At 51.0% G+C, this 12,022-nt stretch overlaps 1 protein-coding gene across 1 annotated transcript in view; it reads left to right on the top strand.

Annotated features, from left to right (window-relative positions):
* Nucleotides 1-12,022, top strand: part of TPCN2 (two pore segment channel 2) — a gene marked incomplete in the record, with an annotated part of 37,705 nt that overhangs the window by 23,702 nt on the left and 1,981 nt on the right. Inside the window, 7 exon segments of the mRNA XM_014585326.2 lie at nt 3,861-3,989; nt 4,705-4,754; nt 6,019-6,118; nt 9,772-9,843; nt 11,159-11,232; nt 11,657-11,738; nt 11,826-11,908. Of these exon segments, the coding sequence (XP_014440812.1) occupies nt 3,861-3,989; nt 4,705-4,754; nt 6,019-6,118; nt 9,772-9,843; nt 11,159-11,232; nt 11,657-11,738; nt 11,826-11,908 (590 nt within the window).

The following is a 12,022-nucleotide window of genomic DNA, read 5'->3' as shown; positions in this document are numbered from 1 at the left end:
TTTTTTTTTGGAGAGGTTTTTTCGCTATAGGGCGCGTGCGACTCACCAGACAGACAGACAGAGAGAGACAGAGAGACAGAAAGCGAGAAATCACCCCCCAGGGGGAATGGTCACGCCACAATCCCTTCTCCTCCATTCTCCCCTCGGGATCCTGGGCACACACGCACACGCGCCCTGCGTGAGTTTTAAGCCACTGGGTCCGGGACGCGAACTGTGGTTGACTATGTGGGAGTCCAGCGACTAACTGCTGGTTACACTAACTGCTGGTTCCCTTGATTTATTGTTTCTGAGAGAGAAAAAGAAGAGAGACACCCTTTATTATTTTTAAACTTATGAATTCCTTTATTAATATTAAAGGGTCTTATCAGATTCCTTAGGGCTTTAAAATATTTTTCCATTTTGTATTTTTAGCAAAATAGCAGAACAATCCTTGTTATTTTATGGCAGTGCCTTAACAGAGAATGTATTGGATTGTTGGGAGAGTCATGGTGCATTTTTGTATAGGAAACTATGTCATGACTTTCCCAATGACCTAATACTTTTTTTTTTTCCTTCAAATTTTTGTTATAGGGCACATGTGCTTACTAAAGACAGAAAGAGAGGGAAAATGAGAAAGCACCCCTGGGGGATGGCGATGCAGAACCCTTCTCCACCATTATCCTCTCCAGATTTTGGACACACATGCATGCATACCTGGTGTGTTTTTCAAACCACCAGGTCCAGGACTCAAACTCTCAGTTGGTCATATGGGATCCAGCCACTTTATCCTCCACCATCTACTGGCCCAAGGATGTATTTTCTACAAGTATTTTCGCACAATATATTATGAATGATATTAAATTGATGAAAATCATTAAATTTTTTAAAAAAGAATTACTTAATTTTATTTACCATTATTATTATTATTATTTTAAAATTTGACCAGAGGGTCAGGGGAGTGAGAAAGCAAGCTGCTGGGAAAAACACACACAAAAAAATGGAAAGTTGGGACCAACAGTTAGCGTAATGGCTATGTCACTGGACTCCCATGTAGTCGACTGCGGTTCGAGACCTGGACCCGGTGGCTTGAACTCACGCCGGGTGCATGTGCGTGCATGCCCAAGATCCCTAGAGGAGAAAGGATTGCGGCATGGCCATCCCCCCTGGGGGGTGATTTCTCGCTTTCTGTCTCTCTGTCTCTCTCTGTCTGTCTGGCGAGCGCACGCACCCTATAGCAAAAACGTCTCCAAAAAAAAAGGAAAATTGGAAAAATGACTTTCCTGGCTTGGAAGTTGAAATTCTTTTTTTTTTTTTTTCTTTTTTCATTTTTCGTTTTTTTGTCAGAGTGTGTGTGCATACACAGAAATTGAGAGAGAAAAAGAAAAGGAGGGAGAGAAGGAGGGAAAGCAGCCCTCAGCCGGGCCTGGTCATGCCATAGTCTTCTTTTTTTCAATTGTCCACTCCATCAGTATGCTGGGCACACCCAGAATGCTTTTCAAACTGTTGGGGCTGAGGATTGAATCCCAGTCAACTAGGGATCCAGCTTCCTCCATGCAGTACTCCACTCTACTGCCCTGAAGGGCTGAAATTCCTCTATTTTATGCTCAAAGAAAATCTAATTTTGCATCATCTCCATGGCTTGGTCATTAGGGCAGCCCGATACCATATGACCAGCTATGTGGTTTGAGTCCCAGACCCAGTGGCTTGAGAAATGTACCAGGTAGGTGTATGCATTCATGCCCGAATTCTTGAAAGGAAAGAGAAATGTAGGAGAAGGGGTTGTGGTGTGACCAGTTCCTATGGGGGAGGTTTTTTAGTCCCTCTCTGTCTCTTTCTCTGCTGAGCACATGTGCTCTCTAGCCAAAAACAAAAAAAAAAGATTAAAAAAAGTGACTTTTTGTCTTAGGACATGTATTTAGCTGGGGAGAGGAGAGGGAGACGACGAGAAGGAAAGTGAGCAATCACCCCCTGGGCAGATGGCCACACCACAACCCCTTTTCCCTCAGTCTCCTCCTGGGATCTTGGGAACACACGCACATGTGCCCAGCGTGATTTTCAAACCATTGGGTCTAGGACTCAAACCACGGTTGGCCATGTGGAAGTCCAGTGATATAACCACTGTGCCGTCTGCTGGCTCCAAGCCTTATTTTTTAATTTTGTTTTCCTGTGAGAAGGTTCAGATTCCTTGCTGAATAGGATATGGCAAGGGTGGCTGGTTTTTATTCCTGGTAAATGTCAAGTTGGATAGTTGGCTTGTATTTTACTTTATTTTTTTAAGTGCTAGAGAGCCCATGAACTTACCAGAGAGAGAGAGATAGTCATAGAGAAAGAGAGAGAAAGGGAGAAAGCACCCCCAATAATGGGGTGTGATCACACCACAATTTCTTGTTCATTTCTCCATCCTGTTGGGATTTGGGGCATGTATGCACACATGCCCTGGCATGCTTTTCAAGCTACTGGGCCAGAATTCGAACTATGGTTGGCTACATGAGGTCTAACTCTCTTAGTATACCATAAAATACCATTAGTATTTTATCTTTATTTATTTATTTATTTATTTTTGAAGAGATTTTTGGTATAGGGCATGTGTGCTCACTAGAGAAACAGAAATAGAAAGTGAGAAATCACCCCCCAGGGGGGATGGCCATGCTACAGTCCCTTCTCTTTCATTCTCCTCTTGGGATCTTGAGCATGCGTGCACATGTGCCTGGCATGAGTTTCAAGCTGCTGGGTCTGGATTTGAACTGTAGTCCATCACATAGGAGTCCAGTGCCTTAATCATTAGGCCACCTCCCAGTATTTTATCTTTTTAATGTCAGTTTGTAAGCACAGGAGCTTGCTTGATTTCGAAAGACTTCTGGTCAGATGATGTCACTTGGGGGGATTTTGAAGAATTCCAGCATTTTATGGCGCTCTATAATTATTCCCTTTGCAGAGAGTGCTCGCCAGAGAGAAGGAGACAGTAAGTGAGAAAGGGAGAATCACTCCCTGGGGAGATAGCCATGTCGCAATCCCTTCTTCTCCATTCTCCTCTTGGAATTTGGGGTGTGCATGCACATGCACCCAGGATGAGTTTCAAGTCGCTGGGTCTGGGACTCGAACTATGGTTGACCATGTGGGAGTCAAGTCCCTTAACCACCATGCCACCTCTGGTCCCTAGTGGCCCTTTTAAGGGCATAGCTACTCAACATTTTCCTTACTAGCTTCAAAAAATATGACCAAGACCACCTTTGATGAGGAGACTCCTCTGAAACTATCATCCCCAGGTACTGGGAGGTGCTCCTGTGAGCTAAGGGTTTGTATCAGGGAGCTAAGAGTTTGCCAGCCTGTGTGTTATTAAAGATTGCTGTGATGTCTTTGTGGAAATTGGACCTGAGAAGATGAGGTGGGAGGTGGAGGCTGGTGAGGAGGCCCAGGAACAGACAGTGGGGGCCTGGGCTTAGGCAGTGGCCTTAAGAGGCAGCCATGTGGTAGAGAAGAGGTGAGAGGGTGGAGAGTGACTTCACTGCTCCAGGGTCGAGATCAAGCATAGAAGGGCATCGGCTCGGGGATGGAGGGCCCAGTGTGGGCAGGGGTGCAGGTGGGGAGTCATTGGTTTTTGAGGGGCATGAGTAGTGCACAGATCACCCAAGGAGAGAGTATGGAGTGAGATGTGGGGGCAGCGGGGATACCAGTTTATGAAGAATGAGGGCCCAGGAAGGAACAGCAGGGAAGTGGGAGGAGAAGGGCCTCATGACCTAGAGGGTGTTCTGGCCTCCACAGAGTGATTCAGAGGCCCCAGAGCCAAGCCAAGTGACTGAATGGCTGCACGGGCCCTGGTGGGCAAAGCCAGGCAGGGCCAGCGTGGTGATTTACTCTGTGGCCCTCTTCTGCCCCATCAGATTCTCAACTGCGTCTTCATCCTGTACTATGTGCTGGAGATGCTGCTCAAGATCTTTGCTCTGGGTCCACAAGGCTACCTGTTCTACCGCAGCAATGTATTTGATGGAATTCTCACTATAGTTCTGCTGGTAAAGTTTGGGATGGGGCGAGGCCTGGGCCTTCCTGGGCACGTTGTATGAGCTCCACCTGCATCTTTGCACTGTGTCCACCTCAGGCTTCCATGAGGACTGGAGGGCTGTAGGAAGGTGGGCTGCTGCCTTAAGTGACATGGTTGGCTTTCCCCAACTGAGCTGGCCAGCAGCGGGCCAGCCAGTGGGGGCTGTGTCTGAGGGTCGTAGGGAGGCAGGATGCCATTCTGACCCCTGAAGAGACCCAGAAAGGTGCCTCAGCCCTCGCCAGCTAACCTAGCCCTGGCACAGCCTCTAATGCTTGATTCGTAGGGTGACCTCAGCATGGGGGTGTCAGCTCCTCCTTCCCCCAGACACATGGTGTGTGTGTCACAGCAGCATTAATCAGAGTGACATCTACTCACTTTTGACCATTAGAGCCAGTATCCCCCTTAGAGCACGAGTGGAGAGGATTTGAGGAGGGCCTTTCTATCCATCTTTGACTAAGTAGCTTCTTCCATACCATGTGGGTCCCCAATTCCCAAGGCAGACTGTCTTTCCAGCTGCTAGGAGTCCTGACGTTTGAAGCCAACGTGTAGGGGCAAGGGCCGAGCTCTGATTTCTCCCTGAAAGCCCCTTTTGGGGAGAAATCTTAGGCATGAACTTCACAGTTCATTCGAAAGCCACCTCAGGTAGTGTTGCTGTAGCGATGCCTTCTTTTCTTTTGTAATTAAAGGTTTTGGAGATCTCCACTCTGGCAGTGTACCGATTCCCACACCCAGGCTGGTATGTGACTGAGGAGAACCGAGGGAAGTTCCAGCTACAGACCCCATCTAGCGCTCCCAGGAGGGTCTCAGCTGCCCCATGGGTCCAGGGGCTGCTCTCTTGGCTACTCTGACGCTGGCAGACAGTGAGGCTGTTGGACAGGGACTGGTCCTACCAGCTGAGGATTGTGGGAGTGGAGCTCTTCTGGTCACTCAGAACTCCTGTGTTCCCAGAGGGTGGGAATGCTGCTGCCCCTCTGAGGCATCATTTGCAATGGTGGCGGGGTCTCTCCTAGCACCATAATGGAACATGTGGCCCCATCTTGCTGGGGACTGGAAACAGCCTCCGGCTCAGGTCTAGGGGACCTGTGACCACTGGGATGGACCCGAGCCTCTGCTGGCAGGAAGGCTGGGATGTGGGCATCTGGCCAACATGGGTCCTTTCACTGAACCCCACTATGCCCTGTTCTGGCCATGTAGAGGGATGCCTCATGGTCAGGTGCTTGTCCTTTGCCAGCGCCTTTGTCAGTGGGTCTGCTCTGCCGAGGATCATGACAACCATTGGGCCAGCACTGGGAGCCTCTGTGTGCCCACAGTTTGGGTGGAGAACACAGCTGCAGAGACGGGAGGAGGGCACAGAGCCCAGCAGGCACACGTGCTGGCCTTGGACCCTCATTTGGGCTGGTCTGTTTGGTACCTCTGTTTGTCTTTTTTTAAGATCTTGGTGCAGTGGCTGGGGGATGCTTGAGAGAGGGGATGGGGCCAAAAGACTTACTGTTGAGTCACCTCCCTGGAAAGCCCTCTAGGAGTAGTTTATTAGGGGAAGACAGGCGGGACTGGTGCACCTGGGTGCCAGGCGGGAGGCCCTTGTGGGCCTCAGAAGCAGTGATGCTGTGTGGCCTGTGCTTTGTCTGAATTGCTGTCCTTGGGGTTCGTGGTGACATTCTGGGTGAGAGCAGGTTTAAGATAAGTAGAGACGAGAACATGAAAGGCCATGAGGGATGCCAAGGCAATAGGGTGGAGCAGGAACAGAGTCGGATGGTATCAGGGCATAGAGTTGGGTCAAGGAACTTGAGCTCAGGAAAGTCCCTGCGCTGGAACCTCAGTGGTCTCCTTCGTGTATGGAGGGCCTCCTAGCCCCACGCCACAGTGAAGCTGTGCCGGGAGGTGTGGCTGAGAATGGCCAGGATCTCTGTGTCTCTGTCTCTTGTGCCCACCTGTATCCTTGTGGTCCTCTTGCTGGCCTCCTGGGCTTCTCCTGACTCGTCTCCCGTGACTCTCTCTAGGAAGCCAGAGATGCTGGGCCTGTTGTCGCTGTGGGACATGACCCGGCTGGTGAACATGCTCATTGTGTTCCGGTTCCTGCGCATCATCCCGAACATGAAGGTGTGCAGACCCCGACCCCACTCCACCCGGGGCAGGGGCGCTGAGGACTCTTACCTGGGGCCCCTCAGGGTACCCTCTGCCCTCTTCCTCATCCTTGTGGAGCTAGGGTGGGGTAATGGGAAGCGTGGAGTGTTTCTGAGTGATGAGAGCAAGGGTCCATGAGGTTGTGGCTGGTGCGATGCCCTTGGCCAGTGGGAGGAGCAGCTCGTGTGCCTGTCTGGGGCGTGTTCCCAGGTGTTCTGAGGTTTCTGGAAAGACTTTGGCAGGAGCAGCTCCCAGTGGCCGCTTCTAATGGGGCAGAGGTGAGAGTAGAAGTAAGATGGGCAGAAATGAGAGCACAGGATTGGTGCTTACTTTGAGGACCCAGGACAGGTTCGGGCTGGGATGCAGGACTCGTTACTGTCTCCAAGCCTCGGTTTCCTTTTTCCTCTTTTGCTAAGATAGGATCTCAGTCCTTCTGCCTCAGTGCCCTGAGTAGCTTGGATTACAGGTACATGCCACTGTTTCTAGCTTTTAGGATGGGTCAGACATTGATCCTGAAGGAATTGAAGCCTTCCATGTAGCGTTAGCCTACTGAATAGCAGCATGAACCAGTATGCTACTGTGACTGGGCCTCAGTTTTTCTTTTTTTTGTTTGAGGATGCATTTGCTCGCCAGAAAGAGGAAGAGGGAGAGGAGAAAGTACCCCCCAATGGGGTGTTGTCATGCTGCAATCTCTTTATTTCTCCGTCCTGTTGGGATTTGGGGCATGCACACACATGTGCCTGGCATGTTTTTCAAGCTGCTGGGGCCTGGGTTCAAACTGAATGTCAGCCATGTGGAATTCTGCTCCCTTAACTGCCAGGCCATGGAGCAGGCCCCTCGGTTTTTCTTAATGTACCCAATAGGAATAAACAGTCACCTTGAAGGTGGGGGAGAGACTGGGGTGACCAGGATGGCAGGAGCAGCTCCCAGTGGCCGCTTCTAATGGGGCAGAGGTGAGAGTAGAAGTAAGATGGGCAGAAATGAGAGCACAGGATTGGTGCTTACTTTGAGGACCCAGGACAGGTTCGGGCTGGGATGCAGGACTCGTTACTGTCTCCAAGCCTCGGTTTCCTTTTTCCTCTTTTGCTAAGATAGGATCTCAGTCCTTCTGCCTCAGTGCCCTGAGTAGCTTGGATTACAGGTACATGCCACTGTTTCTAGCTTTTAGGATGGGTCAGACATTGATCCTGAAGGAATTGAAGCCTTCCATGTAGCGTTAGCCTACTGAATAGCAGCATGAACCAGTATGCTACTGTGACTGGGCCTCAGTTTTTCTTTTTTTTGTTTGAGGATGCATTTGCTCGCCAGAAAGAGGAAGAGGGAGAGGAGAAAGTACCCCCCAATGGGGTGTTGTCATGCTGCAATCTCTTTATTTCTCCGTCCTGTTGGGATTTGGGGCATGCACACACATGTGCCTGGCATGTTTTTCAAGCTGCTGGGGCCTGGGTTCAAACTGAATGTCAGCCATGTGGAATTCTGCTCCCTTAACTGCCAGGCCATGGAGCAGGCCCCTCGGTTTTTCTTAATGTACCCAATAGGAATAAACAGTCACCTTGAAGGTGGGGGAGAGACTGGGGTGACCAGGATGGTCAGGCTGATCTGTTTAGTGATCTGTTTAGCTCTGTTTCGTAAGAGCTTTTCAGGAGGAAAGAACCCTGGGGACATCGGGCTCCAGGTCCTACGTCTGTCCACATGCATCCTTCCCTGGAACTGTGTGCCTGCCCCACCTGTAGGTTAGCCTAGCTTTGTAGTATTTCCTAAGTGTAGGTGGCCCGTGGGTCCTGTGTGCATATCTTCATACATACTTGCATGCATATGCATGAACGTATGCATGGGCACATGTAGTCACAAGGCACATATGACTGCACACACACATACATACCCAGCCATGCGTATAACCACACACACAAACATGCATGAATACATGTTGTCATATGCACGCACATAATCCAGAGGCATACTTGTCATATATACCCAGCCACACAGGCGCATATGATCACAGTGTATACCTAGAGCACACATGTACCTACACATAACCACACAGGCGCGCACACACACACACACACACACACACAAGGTACATATGATCATGCACATACAGAATCATAGGCAGCGTGATCAAACACACAAATCGTTACACATGTGATTATACACATACACTTAAACCACAAGGCACACATAAGCACAGACGTGAACATATATGTAAGCATACTCGTGTGTGCGCACAACCACACACACATGTACATGCATATGCAAGCTTATGCATGGATAATTGCACACATAGATAGCCACTCCTCACGTAACAACCTACCCATTTGACAGCTGCGACTGCTTGGACAGTTCTCCAGTGCGAGCACTTTCTCAGTCTGCGTGAGTCTCAGGATCCGCTTTCTCGGTCTTTGCCTGGTTCCTGTATTCTGTTAGTATTCACTGCATGAAGCATTCGCAGTCCCGTGAGAACATATTTCGCTTATGTATTTGTGCTTTATAGTGCACCCATAGCAGAATAAACTAACACTGTTATGTTGGATTTATTTTATTGTGTTGTGGTGTCTTGTGGCTTTCTGGCACTTACCTGATGTACGCTTTTTGTGTGGGTAGAGTTATATTCTCCTTGTGCAGAGTCAAGTCGCATCTGTTGAAAAATCCACCCGCTGTGGTGCCTCAACACAATACAAGACATCTGCCTTTAAGTTCCTCACTTAGCAACCAATTTGCTCAATGCCGTAGGACCGGAACTTGGTTGGTAAGTGAGGAGTGCCTGCACATGCGTGCATGCACACCCATCTGTATATAAGTTGTATAGGATGTGCACACATACACACATGTACGTGCACATGTACAAGATGCACATGATCATACACACATGCGTATGGTACGTACATACTGGTTTCCATCTGCTAGGTCAGCTTCGTTACTATTTGACTGTACGAGGCAAGTAAATTGAAAGACGGAAAGCCTTTCTCAGGCTCAGGTTGTATCTGGAAGGAGCGGCTGTATATAGTGAGGTGCCCTGCCTGATTCTCTGGATTCCCCTTTCTCAGACTTGATTACCAGGGTGGACCCACCACCTCCAGACCACAGAAGAGCTGATCTTGCCTTAGAAGTCAGAAGGCAGAATGTGGTCTGAGGTCCTGGGCTTAGGGTTCTGCCAGAGACTTGGGGGAACTTGACACCTACATGAGGCAGAGTGGGTGGAGATGTCTAAATGCGGGGAGTGTACACAGGTGTGTATGAGTGCACGTGGGCAGATATGGGTGTCTGGGGTGTGAGGATGTGCACAGGTGGATGTGGGATGTGTGTGCAGGTATGTGTGGGTATATGGGTGGGTAGGTGGCGTGTGTAAGGTGTGTGCATTTACAGGTATGTATGGATAGGTGGAGGTGTCGGAGTGTAGGTGTGTCCAGGTGTGTGGATTGCTGTGGAGTGTGTGTAGGGATGTGGGCACATGTGTGTGGATGGAGGCAGGGGTGTGGGTATGTCCACATGTCAGGCGTGCATGGATGACTATGGGTGCATATCCAGGTATTTCCCGTGCTTTGGCTTGCCCTTCTAGTCAGGATGGCGGGCAGGGCTGGTGTGCCCTCAGCTGGCAGGTGAGTAAGGGCTGTGCTTGCTTCTTTCCTCAGCCGATGGCTGTGGTGGCCAGCACCATCCTGGGCCTGATCCAGAACATGCGGGCATTTGGCGGGATGCTGGTGGTGAGTCCTGGGGCCTTGTGGGGAGAGTGGCAACAAAGATGATTGAGGCCACAGAGATTCGGGCTTCGGCAGGAAGCCAGAACTGATCCTCTTCATTCCAGTGAAAGAACCTCAGAGCTGGGATGGCTCTGCCTAACCACGTACCCTTCCATGCCAGACATCCTTGTGGTAGCTCTCAAAACCCTCATATTTTCTGGGTCATGGACCACATTGAGAAACAAACAGAAGGAAAAAGAGGTATAGGATTTTGACTCCCAGAGACCTGCAAAAGTCGTGTGAAGCCCTGGTTGAGGGTTTGGTTAATGCTTTATTTTTAGATGGTTTCAGAAACTCATATGTTTGTCAGTTAAAAACTGTGGTGCACCTCCGGTCCCCTCCTAGGGCCCACCTTCCCACTGAGCTTGGCTCTGCCCTGTGGCTGAGTTTGGCAGAGAGGGAGGCCTGGGATCTGACAGGGCCTGGAGACGCTCTGCACCCGAGGGACAGTAATGGGGGTCAGGCAGCCCTGTGGTTGTGGGTTCTGCTCCTTTTATTCTGAACACCACAGTGGGCAGGGAACCCCTCGGCAGCCACATGTTGCTCTTGGCCTTTGCCCCATGGGATCACTGCCTTTCAGGCAGCCACATGTTGCTCTTGGCCTTTGCCCCGTGGGCTCACTGCCTCTCCTGGAGGTTGGAGATAGAATCTCGCACCAGGCATTGTTTGCCCAGACCTCTTACTTGCACAGCAGAGACTGAGGCCCAGAAAGGGGGCCTGTTTAGCTTTGGGTACATTGCAGACTCAGCTAGGGGTACCCCTCAGACTCCTGCTAGTAGATGTTAGGAGTGTGGCTGGGGCCCTCCCTCTTGCTACGGTGGTTTTCTCTTGGCTCAGTTTCTCTGTCCTCAGTGGAGTCTAGAGAAGGGATTGTCCCGTCTGTCCTGGGAGTGGGGAAAGCACTGAGCTAGAGACCAACAGCTCTGATGTCCTCACTGTTCAGCTCCTCCTTCCCATCCCTTCAGGTCTGTTTTCTGGGCTCTCTTGTGGCTCTTCTCTCCTTTCTTCCCCCTGCCCACTGCGTGCAGGTTGGCAGCCAGGAGGGGCCACCTGAGAGCTTTGTGAACACACTTACCAGACCCTTGCTGGTGTTTGGATGCCCCAGCCCTGGGGGAAGCCAGCCGTGTGTGTTTGGGAGCAGCAGCCAGGCTGAGGACCCCTGCCCTAGGGCAGAGGGGCTTGGCCTCATGGGGTCAGCCTAGCTTTGGAGATGCCATCTGAGGTGGAGGTTCAGGTGCCACCTGCCCGGTGGTACTGACTGAGTCCTTGGCCTCCTTAGGTGGTGTACTATGTATTCGCTATCATTGGGATCAGCTTGTTTCGAGGTGTCATTGTGGCTCCTGGAAATAGCAGGTAAAGTAGAGTCTAAAGGTGCTAAAGGAAATAGCAGATGGGTGGAATCTAAAGGTGCTAAAAATGCTGGGTTAGGACATCTTTCATCCCCTTCCCCTCACACCTCTGCTGTCCCCTGCTCAGAGCAATCCTGTTTCCCTCCACCATACCCTGCTTTGGAGCTTCAGGCCAGGCCGGACTTGGTGGCAGGAGAGGGGCATGTGAAGTGCCAGGCCTCAGACTTAGAGCCAGGCAGGCCCTTGAGCTGCAAGGATGTGCCTCCCCTCAGCTGCTGTCCACACAGAACTTCTGAGCCAGAAGGCACGTTTCCATTTCCCTGTATCACAGGGACCCAAGAGAGGTCCACCCTGTGCCTGGGGACTGGGGTCCTGGGTGTGTGTGGCCCTAGACCTCAGTGCTGACCCAGGTGTGTTTTGTTCCCCAGCCTGACCCCTGCCAACAGCTCAGCGCCCTGTGGAAGCTTTGAGCAGCTGGAGTACTGGGCCAACAACTTCGACGACTTTGCGGTGAGTCCTGTGCTGTTGCCCCAGCCCCTGCTCCCTCTGCCTCCCTGCCTTCCACATTCTCCTGGACCTGTGTCTGCTGCCCCACAGGCTGCCCTGGTCACTCTGTGGAACGTGATGGTGGTGAACAACTGGCAGGTGTTCTTGGACGCCTACCGGCGTTACTCGGGCCCGTAAGTCACCCTTCCCCAGCAGTGATAGTTCCGAGTGCAGACCAGGGGTCCCACTCCTGCTGGGCAGTGTACTGAATGCCCAGGGTGTGGCTCATGCAGGCAGCCGGTCCTTGA

The sequence above is a fragment of the Tupaia chinensis genome, unplaced genomic scaffold, assembly GCF_000334495.1.
Source record: "Tupaia chinensis unplaced genomic scaffold, TupChi_1.0 Scaffold149501_1, whole genome shotgun sequence".
In the NCBI taxonomy this organism is placed as follows: Eukaryota; Metazoa; Chordata; class Mammalia; order Scandentia; family Tupaiidae; genus Tupaia; species Tupaia belangeri.
This window is presented reverse-complemented; position numbering and strand designations above follow the sequence as displayed.